The sequence below is a fragment of the Heterodontus francisci genome, unplaced genomic scaffold, assembly GCF_036365525.1.
Source record: "Heterodontus francisci isolate sHetFra1 unplaced genomic scaffold, sHetFra1.hap1 HAP1_SCAFFOLD_545, whole genome shotgun sequence".
NCBI lineage: Eukaryota > Metazoa > Chordata > Chondrichthyes > Heterodontiformes > Heterodontidae > Heterodontus > Heterodontus francisci.
In genome coordinates this window covers 530,225-554,423 of record NW_027141258.1, presented here as the reverse complement: position 1 = coordinate 554,423, position 24,199 = coordinate 530,225, and the positions used below count along the sequence as shown (strand labels likewise).

The following is a 24,199-nucleotide window of genomic DNA, read 5'->3' as shown; positions in this document are numbered from 1 at the left end:
GCGGCCGCCAACAGCCGAGCGATGGGAATCGGGGGACGTTCGAGAGGCCGGAATTGGAGGAGCGCAGAGAACTTGGAGGGTTGTCGGGGCTGGAGGAGGTTACAGAGATCTCGGAGGGTTGTCGGGGCTGGAGGAGGTTAAAGTGGGGTTGCAAGGGGAAGGAAGGATATAGTTCCCAGTCAGGATGGTGTGCGGCTTGGAGGGGAGCTTGCAGGTGGTGGCGTTCCCGCGCGCCTGCTGCCCTTGTCCTTCGAGGTGGTAGAGGTTGTGGGTTCGGGCGGTGCTGTCGCAGGAGCCTTGGTGCGTTGGCGGTGTGGGGTGGAGATGTTGCTTTGGCTCTACGTGATAAAACAGTTTAAAAAAAAGAAATTGGACGAAGGCACAAAAGTAAAAAGATTTTTCTCCCGTCGTCCTTTCATTCGAGGACGACCTCTACTCCGGGTCGTGGGTTTCCGCCAGCCGTCTTCAGGTAACCGAACAGGTCGGTTCTCCACCCGCCGCTCTTTGGCCAGGGGGTGGGGGAACATCTCTCGAATGTCTTTCAAGCATTTTCTTTCTCCTCCCCGGAGCGTCGGCCATTTGAGAGTTGAGGAAACGGGACCGGATTGCCGGGGGTAGGGGAGACGGTTTGCAGCCACCCGGACGCCCATTGAAGTTGGGTTTTTTTTGCGGGAGCTGTGCCTGAATGTTTGTGGAGCCGGCTTCGAGAAGGACAGTGGCATTTGCTTGACGGTCCTCCCGCCGAATCCGGAAGATGCATTGCTGACGGAATTTCCCTAGCGCCCTTATGTATATTGCACCCCCCACCTCCACAGATTAGGCCAGCTCCAATGGGCCTCCTCTCTGTAAGTATATGGATTGTGCAAGAGCCCTTCTGCCCGCCAAAACATTCATTCATTCCATTCGTTCATTCATCAAAGGTGACTTCTGGTAACCTGGGGCGACCAGTCCCAAGCCCCGCCCTCTCTCAAGGCTGGGTGGAACCATTCACCATAAAAGAGGGAGATGGGAAGATCTGGCACATTCATTCAAGTCTTTTTGATGAAACTAAAAATTTAGAGGGAGGGCAGCAGAATGAATAATTTCCCCCCGTTTCAAATGGGGAAATCTACCACTAAAATACGTTTTTCCGAGATAAATTTGGGTATTACTATTTTCCTCCTAATTCCCCTCTCTCCCCATCATGGTTGAGTCCGTCCTATGGAATCCGGAACAGCCCATTAATACCGCGGGTGGGGACGGACGGTCGAAAGGGGCAAAAGAAATTAAACCTATTTTAACGATGTCATGATGCACATCGTGAGTGTATGTTTTTATTTTAAATAAAGAAACAGAAAAAAAAGGATTCAATTTGAGCGGTATTCCGGTGTGACAATTCCCAGTACTCCTGTTTCCCCACTTTGCTCTCTGTACCCCCATCAGTGTGGGAAAATGGTAGACTCTTTTGTCCCAGATGTTTGGTGGGGGAGGTTCTGGTCGGACTGTACCAATATCGGGCAAGAATCGGGGAGTGAGCGGGGGTGTGAATAGAGAGAGACGGTCGAGCCCTTTGTCTCCGGCGTGAGGGGATCACGTGGGGAGCGTCGACGGACTGTACCAAGCAGATCACAAACATCGGGGGCGGGGGTGGTGAGGATAGATAATGGATGAAATAAAGGGATAAAGGCGGGTGGGGAGGGATAATGCGGGAAGAAGATGGAGGTTAAATCCGGTTTGGAATGACGCCCGATGCTTCCGGGGGCGGGGGATGCGAAGAAATCCGTGTGCTGTTTTGGTGCACGCACCCCACCCCCCCCCCCACGGCGAGACGTCAAGGGGCAGTGGTCGCGTCCGGCCGCTAGACCCGGCGCCGCTCGGAGTTTCTCCGCTTCAGTCGGAGCGGGAGCTCGGACGGAGAGGGTCGGAGAGAATGGCGTCCAACGGTAAGGGAGGGGAGGAGGAGGGGGGGAAAGGAAGAAACGGAGTGGGCCCGGCGGTGTATCAGTCAAGCGGGGCGGAAAGCACTTTTTAAAGCTTATCGTAGCGAGGGCGGAGTGTGGGGAAAATAAATAAATATAAATTGGCGATGTTATATCTGGCTCGCCTCCTCGCCGCCATTTTGTTTCCCGTTGACCGTCTCCGCGATCGGCGCCATTTTGTCTTTTTTTAAAAAAAAAACCGCCGCTATCATCAATTTCCCACCAAACCCACCCCCTTTTTTTTTGTTCGATCCGTTCATTTGATTTATCTTAAAAATAAAGAGGGAGGCGCATTCGAGGATGAAAAGGGATTTGGGGGGGGGGAAAAAAGTGCGCAATGCGGTCGGGGAGGTTGGAAAGGGGGAGCCGCCATTTTGTTTCCCATCGGCGTCTTGATTTCTTTCTCTCTGCGAGGGTTTTTTTTTTAATCCACGCCGCCGCCGCCGCGAAAGGATTTGTGTCGTTGTCTTTTTATCCTTTTACGTCGCGTTATTTTAAACCGAGCGATGATTCGTGGTGAAGGTGGGGCTTTGGTTGGGGGGGTGTGTGGAGGCGCCGCCATTTTGTTTCCTCCTCCCCGTCGCGCACTTTGACCCCTCTGACGGGCCTACCCAAACTCCACCTCCTCCCCCCCCTCCCCTCCCCTCCCAATCCATATAGCCGGATTAATACGCGCCGGCCTCCCGGCGAGGCCACGGATGGGCAGGGGATGGCGGATGTTCGACCTGCGGCCGCGGATGCGCTCGGATGGCGATGGTGACAACGCGCCGCGTGTGTGTGTGTGTGGGGGCGGGCCGGGACATCCGGGGCATGGCCGACGTCCGCCGCCGACGTCATCACGCACAAGCTCCTCCCCCCTACCCCATTCAGCCCCGGATGCTGAAGCAGCAAGGCGCACCTTGCATTGGTGTAGCGCCTTTTAACTTGATTTTCTCTTTTTTTTGTTTTATTTATTTGCTTTTTTTTTAAAAAAAAAAAGCGCAAACCCTCCCAGGGTTCAGGTTATCCGATGGAATCCGCTGCCGTGCCGGAGGTGGTGGCCTGACATTTTGGGGGGTGGGGGTCGGGTTTTAAGCATGGGAGCGAATGGGAGAAAGGCGAGGTGGTTTAGGGAGAGAAGACCCGGGGCTGGAGGAGGTTAGGAGGTGCACACGAGGCTGGGGTCGGAGGTGCGCAGGGGTCTCGTAGCCTTGTGGGGCTGTATGGGATTGCCGAGCGAGGGAGGGGGGAGCAAGGGCCACGGAGGGATTTGAGGCGTTGCCGGACTGGGAGCCAGTGTAAGGTCAGTGAGCACTTGGGGGGGGGGGGGTGGTGACGGCTGAACGGGACTCTGAGTCGGGACGTGGGGGGGCAACACATTTTCCGACGGGTTCGGGTTTATGGAGTTTGGAATGTGGGAGAGGAGGCAGGAGAAGGTTGGAATGGTCAAGTGGTGACGAAGGCACGGGTGAGGGTTTCAGCAGCTGCTGAGCTGATGCGAAGCCGGGTAATGTTAGTGGTAGAAGCGGGTGGTCTTTGTGATGGCAAAAATATGAGGTTGGACGATTCTCATGGTGGGAGGTGGATAGGGATAACATGCAACACCGAGGTTGCAAGCCGACCGGTTTAATCTCGAGACAGTTGCTAGGGAGAGAGGGATGGAGTCAGTAGCTCGGGAATGGGTTTGAAGGAATGATTTGCATAAAGCATTGGTTTCGAGCACAGCTGGTCTATTATATACAGTTCTGCTGCACCTCCATTGTCCCAACAATGCAAGAGACGTGAGCTTTGTTTGCGGGAGGCCAGAGGGTTGCTGGTGGACCTCTGCAGCTTGTGATCTTACTGACTGAAATGCAGCTTTATCCCAACTGTAATGTAGAGGGTTAGGTGAATTCTAAATAGTTTTTTTTTAAACTATCAAATGTTTTTTTTTAAATAAAAATAATGGAAGTTTTTTTCATTGCCACTTGAATTGTTAACCAGGAGGGACGTTGGGTGGATACTAGGATTTGTAATATGGAGCAGATCTGCAGCCAGGAAGGATGAATCCACCATGGCTAACAAAACAAGTTAAAGCTTGCATTAGATCGAAGGAAGTGGTTTCGAAGGTTGACAGAAAAAGTGATGAGCCTGAGGGTTGGGAGCAGTTTAGAATCGGGCAGAGGCTGACCGAGAAACTGATCAAGGGGGGAAAAGAGAATATGAATGCAAATCAGCAAGGAGCACGAAGGCAGGACTGTTAAAGCTTCTTTGGTATGTGAAAGGGAAAAGATTAGCAAGGGTCCGTTCCAGGTGGAAACGGGAGCATTTATCTGCAAAATGGGGAGACGGCAGAGGGACCAAACAATTATTTGCGTCGGTCTTCGTGGAGGAAGATACAGAAAATCTCAGAAAAATTAGGGAACCAGGGGACTGGTGAAAATAAGGAACTGAGAGAAACTAGTGTTAAAGAGGTAATACTATAAAAATTAACTGGTTTGAAAGTTGATAAATTCCCCGCACCGGATGCGCTACGTCCCAGAATGTTGAAAGAGGTGGTTATAGAGATAGTGGATGCATTGGTAGTTATCTTTCAAAACTCGATAGGTTCTAGAAACTTTCCTGCAGACTGGAAAGTAGCAAATGTAATCCTGCTATTTAAGAAAGGAAGGAGAGTGAAAATGGGGAACTACAGACCTGTTAGTTTGACGTCAGTAGAACCTATTCTAAATGATGTGATAACTAGACACTTAAATTATGATCTGGTTGGGCAGAGTCAACATGGATTTATGAAAGGGAAATCATGTTTGACAAACCTGTAGGACTTTTTTGAGGATGTTCCTTGTAGCATAGATAAAGGAGAACCAATGGATGTAGTGTATTTGGATTTTCAGAAGGCTTTTGATAAGGTCACACACTGGAGGTGAGTGAACAAAATTAGAGCACATGGGATTGGGGGGGGAATATACTGGCATGGATTGAAAACTGGTTAAAAGACAGAAAACAGTAGGAATAAATGGGTCATTCTCAGGATGGCAAGCTGTTACTAGTGGGGTATCACAAGGATCGGAGTTGGGGTCACAGCCGTTCACAATATATATCAATGATATGGATGTGGGGATTAAATTTAATATTTCCAAACTTACTGATGACCCCCAATTAGGTGCGCATGTAAGTTGTGAGGAAGATGCAAGGAGGCTTTGAGGGGATTTGGACAGGCTAAGTAAATGGGCAGGGAGTTGGCAGATGCAATTGCTTAAACGGTGAGAGGTTGGGAACTGTTGGTTCTCCTTGTTCGAGTCACTAAAAGCAAGGATGTAGGTGCAGCAAGCAGTTAGGAAGAGAACTGTTACATTGGCCTTCATTGCATGGGGATTTGAGTACAGGAGTAAAGCTGTATTGCTTCAATTGTGTAGAGACCTGGTGAGACCACACCTGGAGTATTGTATATGATTTTGGTCCCCTTATCTAAGGAAGGATATACTTGTCTTAAGAGGAGTGATTGAGGAAACAGGGCCTGTATACTCCTGCTCCTATGTCCCAACGTGCCCAGGCTCTGGTAACCTTGTAGAAGTGAGTACTGGACGGTCACAGCCAGGGTGAAGACCTGGTAGTCTCCCTCCAGCCTGTCTTTCCCCACCCCCCGCCAACCCCAATGTTTCCCCTCCCTGTTGTCTCCAGGTAAAACCTCACTGGCCCTCGCCAGAACACTAACTGTTCACATGAGGCGATCTCCACTTCTGCCAGGAAGCCAGTGGAGCTCTTGTTAGAAGGAAAGGAGGCGTCGGCTGCATGAGCTGACAACCTGTACAGTCCCACTTCACCTCTGGCAACAGAACAGCCACCTCCTAAAAGAAATAGCAGGAGTCTAGGCCTAGTCTTCATCAGGCCAGGAAAGTCTAGTGAACCTTCGTTACACTCCCTCGAGGGTAAGCGTATTCTTCCCTGCCTAAAATCCCTTCAACTTTACATTGTCAGCAAACTTGGATACGCTATGCCCTGTTCCCCCCTCTAAGTCCTTTAATATAGATTGTAAATAGCTAAGGCCCAAGTACTGATCTACCCTGCTAGTTACATCCTCCAAAAAAACAAGCTTGGTAAAGACAGTTTCTCTTCCATAAATCCGTGTTGACTCTGCTTAATCATATTGTGATTTTCGAAGTGCCCTGTTACTATGTTCCTCATGATAGATTCTACCATTTCCCTGCTACTGTTGTCGGGCTAACTGGCTGATTGCCTCCCTCCTTGAGAGTAGGGTTATGTTTGTTACCTTCTGATCCAAGTGGACTAATGTGGCTCCGGTTGTCTGTAACGTGAGATTGTGACCTCCCTGCCCCTATCTCACTGAAATGAGCTGTCCCCACAAACTGTTAACTTCATCTTCGAAACTGCACGTGACTCATTTTCCCATGCCCCCCTCCCCCCTTTAACCTGCTGCAAAGTGTCACAACTTCTCCTTTCCGACTCTCCTGCCACCCCAGCGATCTGCTAGCTCTTCCCTGCCATCGATTTCTGCATTGAAACAGTTGAGGTGCAAACAGGTATCTGATCGAAGGAAAAATGCTTGTGTTTTACAATTTGGCAAGAGGCGTTTAAAATTGATGGTGAAACCCCAACTTGTCAGGTCACAAAGGGGACATTGGGGATGCTGATTGTGTATCAGTTTCTACGTGGCATGTTCCTATTACTGTTGGTTATATTGAGGACAAGTACTGAAGACCCACTCGTGATGAGTGCAGTTAAAGGCTCCAGTATTTAGTGTCTTGCTCTGGGGTAGCTGGAATTTCTTCCTCCCCTCCATTCGCTTCGCTTCTGTCTGAACCTGCCCAGGGTTTGGTGGCTTAAGCACACCCTGTGGTTTAATGTGTGGAACAGTGTCGTGTCTCGCGAGCTTCTTCCAGATCTGATGTGTGGAAGTAAAGCCTGGGCAAAATACAGAGCCTTAGGACTGAGCATCTCTGAATACGTTGCATCGCATCATCAGCAACCTGTACTTCTAACCTTCTAACATAAAACATCCCAAAGCACTTCATCGGAACATTATAAAACAAAATATGACCAAGCCACAGGAGGTATTGGCAGTAAGTTAAAGGAGCATCTTAAAAGAGGAAAGTGAGCTAGATTGGCAGAGAGTTATAGGGAGGGAATTGCAGAACTTGGGGCCTCTGGGTAACTGCAAGCACAGTCGCCAGCGATGGAGCATTTAAAATCGGGGAACGCTGAAGAGGCTGGAATTAGAGGAGTGCAGAGATCTCCGGGTTGTCAGGGCTGGCGGAGGTTACCGAGGTAGGGAGGGGCCATGGAATGATTTCACAAGGAGAATGAGTATTTTAAAATTGAGGCGTCGGCTGTCTGAGAGGCGGTGTAGGTCAATGAGTGCAGGGTAATGAGGGAATGGGATTTGGTGCAAGTTAGTTAGTCATTGCAGGAGGCATTGCCTGATCCATACAGCTTACTGTGTTGGATGAATGCCCCAGTTTTGATCTGTTCTGTCATTGCGTTGTGATGGTTTCTGTGCTCAGATCATGAGATTAGTGCAAGAACTGCAATTGAGTTTGTAAAAAGTATTGAATTTTCCCCCTTTTTTTTCCCCCCTCAAAAGCAGATCTTGGAAATTATGGACAGTCTGCTCCCCAGAGGTAAGTCCCGTTTGTTGATGGTTTTCTTTGCCGCTTTTCACCAGATGTCTTGTTCCTTTTAACCCGCTGCTGCATTCTCTTGCCCACAGCTACGGGGCCTACAACGCCCAGCCCGGACAAGGGGGCTACACGCAGCCTCCACCTCAGGGCTACGGCCACCAGAGCTACAGCGGGTACGGCCAGTCCACTGACGCGTCTGCGTATGGGCAGAGTGGTAGTTACGGGTCGTCTTACAATCAGGCGCAGACTGGTATGCTTCAGATAACTCAGTGATTCGTGATTGTCTGGTGGGAGGGGGAGGGGGAGAAGAGATGCTGGGACATTGAGGCTGCTCGGGGATATCCCTGATCTGTGACCTTGGTCCTGGGCAACAACGGGTCTTGTTGCTGCGTTGGTGGTGAGGGGAGGCGCTGGTGTTGAGGAGTCTCCAGTATTTTCGGGCAAGTATTTCCCGTCTTGTGAGCCTGGTTTTCTGTTTTCAGGTCACTTTTCTGGTGCTGTGTGGTAAAAGTTGTGCAGAGGGTTCACATTTGTTTTTTTGTATGTCAACTGTCATGGTGTAGTTGCAGGACCTGCCCTCCAGATGGGGGGGGAGGGGGGTGAGTTTGCCATCTGCAGACTCCCCCGCTGCCCATCTTGCATGTGGCCAAAGCATCCATCGCCTGACAGCAGGCACCATTACATTGCATAGTGACACAGGATGGGAGGCCATTTGACCCATTACACCTGTTCTAGCTTGCTGAAAGACCTATTTACTGCAAGCATATGATTGTATTTTGCAGGCTTGCTATACTTTGTGAACACAAATCTTTAACTTGCTACATCCACATGTTTTTCAGGATATGGGAGTCAGCCGCCCTCTCAAGGGTACAGTCATTCCAGCCAGGGTGGCTATGGCTCTACTGGGTATGGAAATGCCCAAACGTCCCAGAGTTCATACGGACAACAGTCATCTTACCCGAGCTATGGGCAGCAGCCGACCTCCACGTCTTCATCTGGCAGGTAAGGTCTCAAAAGAGGAGCCCGGGCCCCAGTCCCCAGCATTGGAATGATTTTGCAGCTTTTGAGTGATCGGATGGGAGACATGTCTGCTCAGTGCATCTTTCCTTGGGGTGCCATTATTCATTTTCACCTCTATCCTGAATGTTTCCATGCCTCACTGTGGTAGTGTCCTGGCCTCTGATGCAGCATATTGCACAAGGTCCCAGAGTGGGGAAAGGACAGTGTATCTAACACACTGTGACACCCGATCCCAGAGGGGGAAAGGACAGTGTATCTAACACACTGTGACACCCGATCCCAGAGGGGGGAAAGGACAGTGCATCTAACGCACTGTGACACCCGATCCCAGAGGGGGGAAAGGACAGTGCATCTAACGCACTGTGACACCCGATCCCAGAGGGGGAAAGGACAGTGTATATAACACACTGTGACACCCGATCCCAGAGGGGGAAAGGACAGTGTATATAACACATTGTGACACTCGATCCCAGAGGGGGAAAGGACAGTGTATCTAACACACTGTGACACCCGATCCCAGAGGGGGAAAGGACAGTGTATCTAACACACTGACACCCGGTCCCAGAGGGGGAAAAGGACAGTGTATCTAACACACTGTGACACCCGATCCCAGAGGGGGAAAGGACAGTGTATCTAACACACTGACACCCGGTCCCAGAGGGGGAAAGGACAGTGTATCTAACACATTGTGACACCCGGTCCCAGAGAGGGAATGTTCCCATTGCAACTTGCAGCCAGGTTGTTCCTTTGTAACATTGACTAAGTGCCATTTTAATTCCTATATCTTTACAGTTATGGGGGGACAAATACACCGTCGACCACCTACGGTCCCCCCCAGGGAAGTGGATACGGCCATCAACCGAGCTCCTACAGTCAGCAACCCAGCTCGTACGGACAGCAGCAGCAGGGTGGATATGGGCAGCAACAGGGCTCATACAATCAGCAGCCAGGCTATCAAGCCCAGCAGGGCGGGTATGGGCAGCAAGGGCAGTACAGCAGCAGCGGTGGAGGAGGCGGTGGCGGAGGATCCTCAGCAGGAGGTAAGTTCAGAGAAGTCACCCAGCAGAGGGCATTGGGATATGTCTTGGGCATATGTTGTAGTGAGCGGAGTCTGGAATTACAGCGAACCATGTGAGAGGGATCGATCCTATTAATTTACAGCATGCATGGTGCAGCCATTTCTCCTGTTGGTCATCTCCTTTCTGCCCAGGGCTTGTCCGACTGTGCGGTCTGTTTTATTTATCAATCTCTCAAATTTCCACTGTGAACTGTTGCAGCCGCAAGCGTGAGAGAGGGCGTACGTGGGGAGGAGGGAGTGTGGTTTGGTTCGTGCAAGAGTCTCTGTAATGTTAGCCGTGGTGGGTGGATGCCCGTTTGTGGAGGCTGTTTTATAGGAGTGTTTATGCTGAGTGCAATCCTGAGGTCTGCTTCCACAGGGTACAGTCGGGTCCCAGACGTAAACATTCGTCGAGCGGGTTTTGAGTCTGCAGCCTTCGCCGGACCGTGTCATGGGGGTTTTATTGTCCGGGTGGGTGGGCTCTGACGGTGGAATTATTTCATAAGTGACCTGGGATCTTGTTCTTTTGTTTTTTGCTCACACAGGATACAACCAAGACAGCCCCACGAGCGGTTACGGCAACCAGGAGCCGGGCGGATATGGCGGGCAGCAGGACAGCCGCGGCCGGGGCCGAGGAGGTTACAACCGCGGGGGTGGATTTGATCGGGGCGGCGGTGGCGGCGGACGAGGAGGCCGCGGAGGACGCGGCGGGGGCATGGGGTAAGGGTCGGCGCCTCTCTTTTTAACTAACCTCTTGTATCAAGTGTTTACTAACTTTCTGTCTTTCACTCTGGGGTGATTTGGGGGAGGGAGGACTGGCGGGGAGGGAGAATGGCCATGTTTCAAGATCGCTGCTTTAGGGAAAGGTTTACACGTCTGTGATGGTTATTACAAGGGACACTCGACCCGGTAACGGGCCACAAGATTTTAACTGGTGTCAAGGTTGAACAGGTTCTCTGTTTTGGGAGTCCTTTCATACTCTGCTCTATTTGAACGGAACCTTTTCTGTGACAAGTCACAATCTCAGGTCTACTGTACGGATCCCTCTCCAAGCTGGTTAAAGGTTTCACTCTGCGAAACAATACTGTTGAGGCTCGTTTCGGCCTGTTCCTGGTTGGTCCGTATACGTGTCTGTGTGTGTGTATATACGTTCACTATACAAAGTGACCAATGGTGACCTGTTCAAGGTTTAAATGAACAGGTTAATCTGTTTAATATTCTGCGGGAGAATGAGCCTGCATTTCGAAGGTGATACATGCCAGCAGTTCTTTTTCAGTGGGGTGGTATTACAATGTGTAGATCTGGTGACTGTACAAGGTGTGTGCGTGTGAGACGGAACAAGTAGGGCGGCGTGCCCAGCGAGACCGCCACCGTCCTGTGAAACGGGCTCCGGGGGCACGAGCCATCTTTTGGGCTCGCCACTTTGAAGTGTTTTGAGCTTGGCGGTTGGCACGAGTGTTGTCAGCTTCCCAAAGTGTTGGTTTGAAATCCTAACTGCGCCATCCCGTGGCTTGCAGTTTCCTCTGGTTTGGGTGGTGGGTGAGGGAGGGGGGGGGGGGTTCTGCCTTGTGCTCTGTAACCGTGCAGACTAGGGGTGGTTCGGAGTTCAAAACTCCCAATTGCAAGCGGGAGCCCCATTAAGCTCGGTGTTTTGCCCGCCCACCCTCAGGCTAGATACGTTACAGGGTCCAACCAGCAGCAGGCGGTGAGTATCTCGGGGGGGAGGGGGGGGGTGCAGGGAAATGGAGGCAATTTCTATATTTTGAATACATCAATATATAAACAGAGTGCTTTCACCTTGTTCTGCTGTTTGTTAACAAATTCTGCAATTTTGTGTGCCACAGGTTTCAGAGTGAAATGAACTATTATCACTTCCTCCACCTTCCACACTAGTTTACATAAAAAAAAACTAGAAAAATGCATGTTTCACACAAGTTAACGCCATTACAATTAGTTGGGTTCAGGAATAAGCACAAGTCTCAAAGGATGTCTTGTATATACACACAACTCTGCTGTAGCAATGGTCTGTGTTAAAATGTGAACGTAAAGGTAACACCAAAGTGAGGTGTACTTCGATAGACGCACCACGGTATAGATTATATATGACAAGTCCTGTATTTTATATATATCTACATATATTTTTTTTAAAAAAAAGGTTTGAAGGGCTGTTAATGGTAAAATTGGCTTGAGCTTAGCTCTGCGATTTGTCATTTGACAAGGTTTGGTGTTAGTGAGTACATTTTTTTTTTTTAAACGGTGAAATTTTGACAGTTGAGGGCTTTCTGGCAAGCCAGAGGAAAACCAATAGTGGTTTCGGTTGCCCATGGCGCAAGAGGTTTGGTTTTAAGAGGAACAAAAAAAAACATATATTCCGTAGAACCGTAAGCCTAAGTTGACACACAACACACGCACGCACAAGTGGAAAAAGCTTCAATGTCTTCAAATTTGTCTCCCCAGCGGTGGTGAACGAGGTGGATTCAATAAGTTTGGTGGTAAGTCCAGAGTTAAGCAACTCAAAAGCAAAAAAAAAAAGCAAAAAAAAAAAACTAAAATAAAAATAAAACGTTGAAATGTGTTAGTCTGTGATGATGAATCGAAGCCACCATTATCAGGATATAACCTATGGGAGTGACACTATGGGATTGGTTGTGGGGGGGGTGGAATGCGGGAGAGGTTTTCTACTCTGGTCACTGAAAACCATGAGTCACATTTACGTCCCTCCTTCAAACACTGATGTGTAGGTCTGGAGTGTTTTTCCTTCAATTGACAAGTTGGGGAGGGTTGCAAAATCTTGAGTGGAATGCATGTATAACTATACTGGTGTTTTTTATTTTAAAAAAAAAAAGAACTGGCTGCATTTAGTGAAAAATGTGACCAAGTATGGGTTCTATCTTTGAACACTTGTCAATTTGGTTCGGGGGTGCAGTTGGAAAAATACGTTTCTTCCCGTCACAGTCGTTCAGTATCTGAGGTATTCAAATTTGTTTTTCCCACACTACACTCAGCAGAGTAGGCTTCCCATGGGTTATTCATGAGAAGGGTCTGGTATGTGTATGTTTTTTTTTATCTGTGTGTTTGTGTGTGGATATGAGCCATTTAACGTTGTCGGGCGGTTTCGTGTAGTGATGTATCAATGTTGGGCATGTCCGCCCTGTACTCCCACATTGCGGGAGTCGTGGTGGTGGAGATGGGCTGCGTGCGCCCAGCGGTCATTTTCGGGGAAAGCCATAACAGTCCCTTCTGCGTTCAGTCACGCCGCACCTGGTTTGCTGACTCGAGTTGGAAGGCTTAATGGAGGAGGTTTCCACTGTCCTTCCCTCTCCCCGCCTCCTATTTCCACTACAGCGAATAAATGAACAGTGTGCCTGGCATTTGTTGGGCGAGCTGGCGACAGTGTGGCCAGAACACGATGCCCAAGTCAGAATGAAAACCTCCCAAGGTGCTGCCTCAATTCTGTTTTGTTTGCAGCTGATGAGGGGCTTGCTGCTGAGCTGTGCTACTGCATAGGCAGGCTGAGGCCTGAGTTGCAAAGCTAGATCCATTCACGAGCACTGAAGTTTAGGTGTCTTTTTAAAAAAAAAAACAAAGATGCACAAGGTTATCATCTGGTATTTTAAGATCTCAAGTGTTAGGGCTGGTTCCTGGCCTTAAGTTGCCAAAGAGGTTATTTTTTTTTCTCTCAATTGTGTGTATCATGCGAATATCGGGATAAGCTGAGCAACACGAGTGTGACACTGGGAGGGATCTTTGAAAATAGTTTGGTAACTGCGACCGCCCTCGCTGATTCGAGACTGCGATCTGATCTGGTGTGCCTGCCACTTAAAAGCAATGATGGGAGAGTCTGCAAAGTGGTTGGGGTTTGAGGTGCTACCACTTTATAGCCAGGCCCCAGGCCTGTTCTGCAAAGGTAGATCTGCTCTCGGTCACTGGAGCAGATGCTTATCCTGGGCCCTGATCACCGTTGGCTATGACTGAATGACACGCTTTTTTTCAAGTTTCTACAGTGGGACACAGTTTTGAGTTTATTTGTACCAATGCAGGGTGGTTTTTTATATAAAAAAAAATTTAAACACACACGTACATGCACACACTTAAAACTAAACTACTGCTTTCTGAATGTATTTGCCCATTAATCCAGTGTATCAAACGCTGTTTATGTTGAAGTTTTCAGTGCTGCAGCTCAAGGGCTTTGCTCATGGTAAAAAGATTTGCACAGTTGGATGTTAACAGTTCTGAATTAAAATATCGAGATTGCAAATGTGTTCCAACCGGTTATGGACCAGTTCAGTTGGAGGAAGAGGCAAATATTTTTTATATATATATATATATTTGAGAAAAAAACACAACTAAACTTTGGATTCTGTGTCTTTGATGCCAAACAAAACAATGGTACTTTTTATTAAAAAAAAACAGCTCTTTTGTGGGTTTGGAATTAATTGTAGCTGATGTGGAAGGACTGGAATTCAGGTAGAAGGGTTTTCTTTCTTCCTCTCTCTCCTTCCTCTCTCTCTCTCGTGCTGTAGAGCAGATTTTCTTACCGTGGGATGCACATACTGGAGGCAGCTCTGGAGTTGGCAAAAAGTTGATTCTTTACACTCGAGAGTCTTAAGCACATGTACCAGCATTGGGTCTTGACACTTGTTGATTTACATGCGTATTCTGTGCTGCGTGGTTTACTTGTGTGCTGGGGCTGTTTGGTTCAAGCTCGATGTTCGTTGCTAAATCGCCCCCTTTTCTTTCTTTTCAAATTGAAGGTCCTCGGGATCAGGGACCAGGAGCCCCAAACCCAGGTAGGAGAGTTGGTTTTTCCTCGCACGCTTCTGGGTGTTGTTTTTTTTTCTTCCAAGCTATATGCAGTGTATTTAATATAGACAGTTTATTTTTAAAAAATCGTAATCCTACCATCTGTTTTGTAGGATCTGATCAGGATAATTCTGACAACAACACCATCTTTGTCCAGGGACTTGGTGAAAGTGTGACCGTCGAGGCGGTGGCTGAATTCTTTAAGCAGATCGGTGTGATCAAGGTAAGTAATCCCTTGGACATGTGCACGGTTGCCAGCCGTTTATGAGGAAGTGGTCCTCATGCCGAATTTGTGCCCCCCCCCCGCCAACCTCGTTCCTTAAATCTCGTGTCATCTGGCTACTGACCTTCCTGCCACTGGGATGGGTTTCTTAGCTCTATCAAAACTCTTCACGGTTTTGAACGTCGCTCTTAAATCTAACTCTCTGCTTGAAGGAGAGCAACCACAGCTTCTCCAGTCCGTTGGCGTAAAGGGAGTCCCTCGTGCCTGCTACTGTTCTGCTCAGTCTCCCCTTGCCCTCCTGTGTTTTTCTAGTATTAAGGTCTGTCTCCATTTGTTCCCACACCGTGCTCTGATAATTAATTCTACCGATTTTTTTGTATCCAAATCGGCCTGACTTTGAGGTGGGGGTGTGTAAATACAGAACTCCAAAGGAGGGCTTGCAGTTTAACTTGGGAGTGCAGCACCAGGGTGGGCAGAGTGAACGATTGAAACAAGGGAATATGTGGGGCTGTCCCAAGCAGAACGGTGGGAGATTTAATGTCGCCCGTCGTCTGTGCACTTGTGCACAGGGTGGGGTTCCTCTTGTACGCAGCTGTCTTTTACAAGTCCTGTTCTCCCTTTACCTTCCCGTCAGATCAACAAGAGGACTGGCCAGCCAATGATCAACCTGTACACTGACCGTGAGACCGGCAAGCTGAAGGGCGAGGCGACTGTTTCCTTCGATGACCCTCCTTCTGCCAAGGCGGCCATTGACTGGTTCGACGGTGTGTTATCGAGTGCTGCCGGTTGGGGGGGTTGTGCGGGGGTTGGGGTGGAGGAGGTGGCAGCTTGTGCAATGTCATGTGGGTGTCCCATCAAAAAACATCATGTGCTGAAGGAGCCCATGCTGGGAGTCTCCTGCCTGTTGACCCTGTCATTTCGTTCAGACTCTGGTTCGGTACTTAACAGTATTATCTTTTATATACCTCATTAAGCCCATTGGTTGCCACATTACCCACATTTAGTGTGATTAAACTTCAAAAGGTACTTCATTGTCTATGGAGTGTTCTACAACATACTGAAGTGCTGTAGAAACACAAGGAAACGAGGGGCAGGTGATAAATGTTGGCCTTGTCTTCACCGTGAGTGCAGAACTGAATGCAACCCTCTATGTCTAGACATATTCAGTCCTTCGCTCAGTGCCAACCTGTAGAGCGATTCCGAAATCAACGTGGTTTTTCTTTTTTTTTAAATATGGGTTGGAATTGCTGTTTTTCCCCTGCCCCAAAGCCTCAAATGTCAAGTCGTTTTTTTTTCTTTGGACCTTTTCAGGGAAGGAATTCAATGGCAACATGATCAAGGTGTCCTTTGCCACGCGGAGGACGGAGTTCAGCCGTGGTGGTATGAGAGGCGGAGGAGGGCGAGGTGGCGGAGGACGAGGCGGTTAGTTTTAATAGCTGATTTTGAGGGTATAAGACTCTCCTTTTCCCCCTCTTTCTTCCCCACCCCACCCAGTGCTCTGAGGATTTGTAGTGGTTGATCTGAATGTTGTAATCATCAGTTGGTCTCGTATACCTGCTCTGCACAGCATTCTGAATACGACAGCTTTTTAACGTTTTCCCCACTGCTCCTCTGTCATTACTCTTCCCTCCTATTTTTAAAATTAAATGTCACCGGCTTCTGGAGCCCCCTTCGCAGTGACTCGAGACTCTTATACTGTACCAACCATTTTTTTTTTTTTGTGTATTGAATAGCACCTATGGGCCGTGGAGGATTTGGTGGTGGTCCCCGCGGTGGTTTTCCTAGTGGTGGTGGCGGTGGTGGAGGCGGAGGAGGAGGAGGTTCTGGTGGCGGTCAGCAGAGAGCTGGGGACTGGAAATGCACAAATCCGTAAGTAGAGCCCGGTGGTGGGCAGGTGGGTGGGTCGCCCGAGGGCCAGTCCTCCCTGGCCCTAGCCTTGTGGTGGTGTTGTCTCAGTGGGAGGGGAGAGCACTAATCTACCTCACCTTGTGACTGGGGGCCGAGGGGGTGGTTTAAGTGGAGCCCGCTTGCACTTGCGTGGTGGGGTGGTGCCAGCAGCCCTGCAAGGTGGGCATTTGTGGAGGCTGGCGCTTAGTTCCCTTTTGGCTGTATGAGCTACAGTTCAAGACTGATGCTGGCGAGCAAAAAGCTTCACTGTTTTCTGTGCGTTGGGCTTTTTCTTCATTCACAAGTGGGGAGATGCGTCCAAAATAGAGGGAAGGGATGTTCTTTCCCCAGCCCCCGATAGACTCCTTGCGGAGCTGGAGTTTGGATGAGGAGTGAAGTGAACAACACAGTTGTTAACGGATGCGTCAGCCACTACGCAGCTGTAGCACTGTCAGGGGGTTCCCCGAAAAAACACCCACCTCCCCGCACCTGGGGGGTCTCTGGCTGAATGCTGCGCACTGAGTGGGAGGGGGGAGGGGGGGGGCGTGCAGATCAATTGAGACACGGCACCGGGCTCAAGGCGGTAATCTAAGTTGGTCTCCCATTGTCTTGTCGGCAGGACTTGTGGCAATATCAACTTCTCATGGAGGAACGAGTGCAACCAATGCAAATCGCCCAAGCCTGAAGGAAGTGGAGGCCCGCCACTGGGTACGCAGATTTAGAGCCGTCAATGTCGGCAGCAGCGTCTTTTTTCCAAAAAAAAAATGGTTGTATGGTATAACGAGGTTCGCGAGTGCAGAACTCCCAAAGCCTCCTGACCCAGAGGTGTTTGTGTGCTTGGTTTCCCGTCTCTTCCTGCATCACCCTTCCCTTCCCCTCTTCACCCACCCCTCTCTTTTCCCCTCCCCCCACAAAAACAGTCTCTTTACCATCGTGAAAACCAAGGGTTGTTTTTGTTTTTCTATCTCATCCTAATGGCAATTGTTAAAAATGTAGAGGGAGCTTTACTCTGTATCTGACCCTGTTTTCTTTTTATGTACATAGGAAATGCTCCAAATACACCAACCCATCAGAGCTGTACCTGTCCTGGGAGTGTTTGATGGGGGACAGTGTAGAGGGAGCTTTACTCTGTATCTAACCCCCGTACTGTACCTGTCCTGGGAGTGTTTGATGGACAGTGTAGAGGGAGCTTTACTCTGTATCTAACCCCCGTACTGTACCTGTCCTGGGAGTGTTTGATGGGGGACAGTGTAGAGGGAGCTTTACTCTGTATCTAACCCCCGTACTGTACCTGTCTTGGGAGTGTTTGATGGGGGACAGTGTAGAGGGAGCTTTACTCTGTATCTAACCCCCGTACTGTACCTGTCTTGGGAGTGTTTGATGGGGGACAGTGTAGAGGGAGCTTTACTCTGTATCTAACCCCCGTACTGTACCTGTCCTGGGAGTGTTTGATGTGGACAGTGTAGAGGGAGCTTGAGTCTGTTGCTCAGTAGTTGTCTGTCTGAAAGTTGTTTTTCACTGTTGTGTTGCCAATACAAACTCACTTTCCACCCTGGTTAACGCTAGCTGTGTGTGTATAACTGGATCATTTGTCCTGTGTATGCAGGTGGCTTCGGCGGAGACCGTGGTGGAGGTGGTGAGCGCGGCAGCCGGGGTGGCTTTGACCGTGGCGGCTTCCGGGGCCGCGGAGGGGACAGAGGCGGCTTCCGTGGCAGAGGTGGCGACCGAGGCGGGTATGGCATGGGTGCTGGCAAAATGGACTCCAGGTAAGCGGTGCCCGTGAAGGCTGCTGGTGAAGTGTGTGCGCACGTGGAGTATCTGCAAACTGGGGCTCAAACATGGTGCGGTGTGCGTGTCTATTCAGTTTTCATTGAGGGAACGCGGCGTGAGGGGCCCCTGGAAAGCAATGGGGTAATCTTGCCTGTATCGCCGCCAACCCCTCTTTGTACATTTGTGCTTTCTGTTCACCTCTGGCGAGTCCTGCATTCTCTCCACACTCTCTCTGCGTAAAGAAGTTTCTCCTGAATTCCCTGTTGGATTTCAGGGGCTATCGTACCTGTAGTGCCGCCCCCTTCATAATCTTCGAGTTTACAGATTCTCCCTGCAGAGAGCCCCAGTTCAGTCTGTGCTGTTGGTTCAGATTCTAACACTTGTTTTCTGTCTTGTTTAAGGAGTGATCACAGACAGGACCGGCGAGAGAGGCCCTATTAGATCGTGTACATATTCATTGGGACCATGGGATTTCTACCTTTTTATTTTATATGCCGTTACTGTGTTGATTTGTGCAGCAGACTGTGTAATAACCGTTACATTGTGAGAGGAGCTTTTTTTTTTGTATTTGTTGGATTTTACCTGTATTTTCACAAAGTTGACATTAAACTTCAACTGTTTTAACAACCCTCGTGAGTTGTCCTTGGGAAGAAACATTTTCACTCTTGATCTCTTAAAGGCTGTGAACCCTGTGCAGAAAAAGTAAGCACAAAAATTGTTTTGCAAATTTGCAAATGATTGCTGAGGGGGACCTGGCTCTACATTATCTTTACAGCATTAATTTCCTGCTGGTTAAATTATTAGTGGCATTTTGACATTGGCAATTATCTTTTGTTTTGAGTTGGCTGTAGTAAACTGGGATAGTGGGAACTTCGATGCTCGTGAGCTAGGAGATGGAACATGCACTGTGGCCTCCTCTATTGCCCGGAGGTCAGCACTGCAGAGAAAACTCAGCTCTTACTCCTTCTGAAGCGTTTTAAGCCCAAATGTTAACAAAACGAGGAAGTCACTTAATGTCCGAGCTATTAATCTGCTGGTTCATAGGATTGGGGAGGGTGGGGAATTTTCCTGGCAACCTTTCATAGCCCTCCCAAGTTTGAAGTAGGTATTGCATCCACGGTATTAAGGCTGTTGATACTGGTGAAAGTTGGAACTTCCGAGACGCTGATCTATTATTTGGGTAAGGGGTGGGGGGGGTGGCTTTAGCATGGTGGTAGTCAGTGGACTAGTAATCCAGAGGCTCTGATGAATGCTCCAGCGACAAGTTCAGATCCCCCTTTTCTTTCCCCCCCCCCCCCCGAGGCAGCTGCTGGAATTTAAATCCAATTAATAAACATCTGAAATAAAATGAAAGTCTCAATAACCATGAAACCACAGGATTGTTGTAACTTCACCTACTTCGCTAACCTGGGTTGGAGGCAATGAAGGAATCTGCATTCCTTACCCAATCTGACTGACACATGATGCCAGACCCTCGTAATCTAGTTAACTCTTGAACTGGGCTCTTCTCTCTTCTTCCCCGCGTGCCCCCCCCCCCCCCCACAAATCCCCATTGACCTCAGCACCTGAAGTGCCAAAGGCACACCCTTCCTGCTCTCATCCCAAAGTTGGGAGAGATGTCCCACAGACGAGTCACTGTCCGATACGAACGTACACATGAGGAGCAGAGGTAGGCCATTCGGCCCCTCACGCCTGCTCTGCCACTCAATAAGATCATGGCTGATCGGTTTGTGTCCTGAATTCCACACTCCATCTATCAATTTCGTAAACCTCTGAACCGCCTCCAATGCGTTCACATCCTTCCTTAAATGAGGACCAAAACTACACACACTATTCAAGATGTCTCACCAATTCCCTGTCTAACTGAAGCAGAACATCCTTTTATATTCAATTCCTCTTGTAATAAAGGACAGCATTCCATTAGCTTTATTACTTGCTGTACCTGCATGCTAACTATGACTCCGGCACGAGAACACCTAGATCCCTCTGCACCATTGGAGTTCTGAAGTCATTCTCCATTTGAGTAATACTCTGCTTTTTTACTCCTCCTGCCAAAGTGAGCAGATTTGGATTTTCCCACATTAAACTGGGAATCTGCCAGATTTTTGCCCACTCAACTCAACCTCTATATTGGTCTGCAACCTCCTTGTGTCCTCTTCGCAACATACTAACCTACTTATCTGTGTCATTTGCAAATTTAGTTACCATGCCATCACTCCCCTTATCTAAGTTGAGGCCCCAGCACAGACCCCCTGCGGAACTCCATTTGTCCCATCCTGCCAGTATGCATACTACTTTGTGCAATACCAAAGAAAAAGAACAAAGAAAATTACAGCACAGGAACAGGCCCTTCGGCCCTCCAAGCCTGCGCCGATCCAGATCCTCTCTCTAAACCTGTCGCCTATTTTCTCAGGGTCTGTATCTATTTGCTTCCTGCAGAGTTAACATTTCGGGTCAGTGACCCTTTATCGGAACTGACAAATATTAAAAATGTCAACGGTTATAAGCAAGTGAGGCGGGGGTGGGGCAAGAGATAACAAAGGAGAAGGTGTAGATTGGACAAGGCCACAGAGCTGACCAAAAGGTCATGGAACAAAGGCAAACAATATGTTAATGGTGTGTTGAAAGACAAAGCATTAGTACAGATTAGGTGTTAATGCACTGAATATTGAACAGCAGCAAGTGCAAACCTGAAAAAAAAACAGTGGGTAAGCAAACTGAAGAAACTAAGATGAAATGAAATAAATGCAAAAAAAAGATTGTAAAAAAGAATGTAAAAAAAAGGAAGAAAAAATAACTAAAAATGAAAGTAAAATGGGGCAAAAACAAGAAATGCTGGAATCACTCAGCAGGTCTGGCAGCATCTGTGGAAAGAGAAGCAGAGTTAACGTTTCGGGTCAGTGATCCTTCTTCGGAACTTCTTTCCACAGATGCTGCCAGACCTGCTGAGTGATTCCAGCATTTCTTGTTTTTGTTTCAGATTTCCAGCATCCGCAGTATTTTGCTTTTATTGAAGTAAAATGGGGGGGCTGTCATGCTCTGAAATGATTGAACTCAATGTTCAGTCCGGCAGGCTGTAGTGTGCCTAATCGGTAGATGAGATGCTGTTCCTCGAGCTTGCGTTGATGTTCACTGGAACACTGCAGCAATCCCAGGACAGAGATGAGAGCAGGGGGGAGTGTTGAAATGGCAAGCAACCGGAAGCTCAGGGCCCTGCTTGCGGACTGAGCGGAGGTGTTCCGCAAAGCGGTCACCCAGTCTGCGCTTGGTCTCCCCAATGTAGAGGAGACCACACTGTGAGCAGCGAATACAGTATACTACATTGAAAGAAGTACAAGTAAATCGCTGCTTCACCTGAAAGGAGTGTTTGGGGTCTGGGATAGTGAGGAGAGAGGAGGTAAATGGGCAGGTATTACACCTCCTGCGATTGCAGGGGAAGGTGCCGTGGGACGGAGATGAGGTGGTGGGGGTAATGGAGGAGTGGATCAGGGTGTCGCGGAGGGAACGATCCCTTCGGAATGCTGACACGGGAAGGGAGGGGAAGATGCGTTTGGCAGTGGCATCACGCTGGAGGTAAGCAGAACTGGCGCTGCGGGATGAACCGAACGCTGGGTTAAGGCGCCCGATGCCCCAACGGTCACTCATACAAACTGTGTCTTTTTTTTAACCACAACAATCTCGTAATCCTATCCCCATTAAATTCAGTATCACCAGTCCCACCTCATGGTGTAAACCATGATGCAATATTTTCCCAGTAGGTATTAACACGAGACCATCCTTTTGGGACACTCCATTGCCTGACTGCCATTGCAGCTCGGAGGTGGCTTCTTACATCTGGGGGATGGGGGGGTGCAGGGGGTCACATGGGGAGTTCCTTGGGCAATACCACCCTTATTCCCAGTATTCCTTATTAATTTTTTTTAATCCCTTTAAATTGCCAGTAAATTTTCCTTCGTATGTTCAGAACACCAACTGACGTGAATTTAACTCATCAATTCCAATTTACTCGTGCCCAAGCTTGACGGTTTTGAGATATCTCCACCTCTCGGGTGCATCTGTCCAACACTGTGTTTTTTAATTCATTTGTGGGATGTGGGCATTGCTGGCAAGGCCAGCATTTATTGCCTGTCCCTAATCGCCCTTGAACTGTTTTAGCTTGCTAGGCCATTTAAGAGTCAACCACATTGCTGTGGGGCTGGGAGTCACATGTAGGCCAGACCAGGTAAGGACAGCAGATTTCCTTCCCTCAAGGGCATTACTGAACCAAATGCGTTTTTACAACAATTGACAATGGTTTCATGGGACCATTAGACTTCACACTGAGGACATGTGCAAGTCAATAAGGAATGAAACCGGACGGACCACCCGGCATCGATCTAGGCACCGGAAACGACCACGGCAAACCCAGCCCTGTCGACCCTGCAAACTCCTCCTTACTAACATCTGGGGGCTTGTGCCAATGATGGGAGAGCTGTCCCACAGACTAGTCAAGCAACAGCCTGACATAGTCATACTCACGGTATCATACCTTACAGACAATGTCCCAGACACTGCCATCACCATCCCCGGGTATGTCCTGTCCCACCGGCAGGACAGACCCAGCAGAGATGGTGGCACAGTGGTATACAGTAGGGAGAGAGTTGCCCTGGGAGTCCACAACATCGACTCTGGACCCCATGAAGTCTCATGGCATCAGGTCAAACATGGGCAAGGTAACCTCCTACTGATTACCACCTACTGCCTTCCCTCAGCTGAGTCAGTACTCCTCCATGTTGAGGAAGCACTGAGAGGAGTGGGTGGGGCAAAGGCACAGAATACTCTGGGTGGGGGACTTCAATGTCCATCACCAAGAGTGGCTCGGTAGCACCACTACTGACCGAGCTGGCTGAGTCCTGAAGGATATAGCTGCTCGAGTGGATCTATTTATTTATTTTTTATTTAGAAATACAACACTGAAACAGGCCCTTCGGCCCACCGAGTCTGTGCCGACCATCAACCACCCATTTATACTAATCCTACACTAATCCCATATACCTACCACATCCCCACATGTCCCTATATTTCCCTACCACCTACCTATACGAGGGGCAATTTATAATGGCCAATTTACCTATCAACCTGCAAGTCTTTGGCATGTGGGAGGAAACCGGAGCACCCGGAGGAAACCCACGCAGACACAGGGAGAACTTGCAAACTCCACACAGGCAGTACCCAGAATTGAACCCGGGTCACTGGAGCTGTGAGGCTGCGGTGCTAACCACTGCGCCACTGTGCCGCTCTGCGGCAGGTGGTGAGAGAACCAACAAGAGGGGAAAATATGCTTGACCTCGTCCTCACCAATCTGCCTGCCGCAGATGCATCTGTCCATGACTGTATTGGTAGGAGTGACCACCGCACAGTCCTTGTGGAGACGAAGTCCCGCCTTGACATTGAGGATACCGTCCATCGTGTTGTGTGGCACTACCACTGTGCTAAATGGGATAGATTTCGAACAGATCTAACAACGCAAAACTGGACATCCATGAGGCGCTGTGGGCCATCAGCAGCAGCAGAATTGTACTCAACCACAATCTGTAACCTCATGGCCCGGCATATCCCCCACTCCACCATTACCATCAAGCCAGGAGACCAACCCTGGTTCAATGAAGAGTGCAGGAGGGCATGCCAGGAGCAGCACCAGGCATACCTCAAAATGAGGTGTCAATCTGGTGACAGGACTACCTGCGTGCCAAACTGCGTAAGCAGCATGCATTAGACACGGCTAAGCGATCCCATAACCAACGGATCAGATCTAAGCTCTGCAGTCCTGCCACATCCAGTCGTGAATGGTGGTGGACAATTAAACAACTGACTGAAGGAGGTGGCTCAACAAATATCCCCATCC

The 24,199-nt window shown here is 49.1% G+C and overlaps 1 protein-coding gene across 1 annotated transcript; it reads left to right on the top strand.

The window, feature by feature from the left end:
• The first annotated feature begins 324 nt into the window (after positions 1-324).
• Positions 325-18,942, top strand: fus (FUS RNA binding protein). Its single transcript, XM_068026937.1, has 16 exons — positions 325-469; positions 4,524-4,721; positions 7,519-7,555; positions 7,645-7,805; positions 8,395-8,557; positions 9,368-9,615; positions 10,178-10,352; positions 12,090-12,124; positions 14,387-14,422; positions 14,549-14,658; positions 15,293-15,422; positions 15,970-16,080; positions 16,392-16,527; positions 17,165-17,253; positions 18,152-18,311; positions 18,717-18,942. Exons 1-16 carry the CDS (start codon positions 325-327, stop codon positions 18,754-18,756), a joined length of 1,974 nt encoding a protein of 657 aa, XP_067883038.1. The 3' UTR covers positions 18,757-18,942.
• The last annotated feature ends 5,257 nt before the right edge of the window (positions 18,943-24,199 follow it).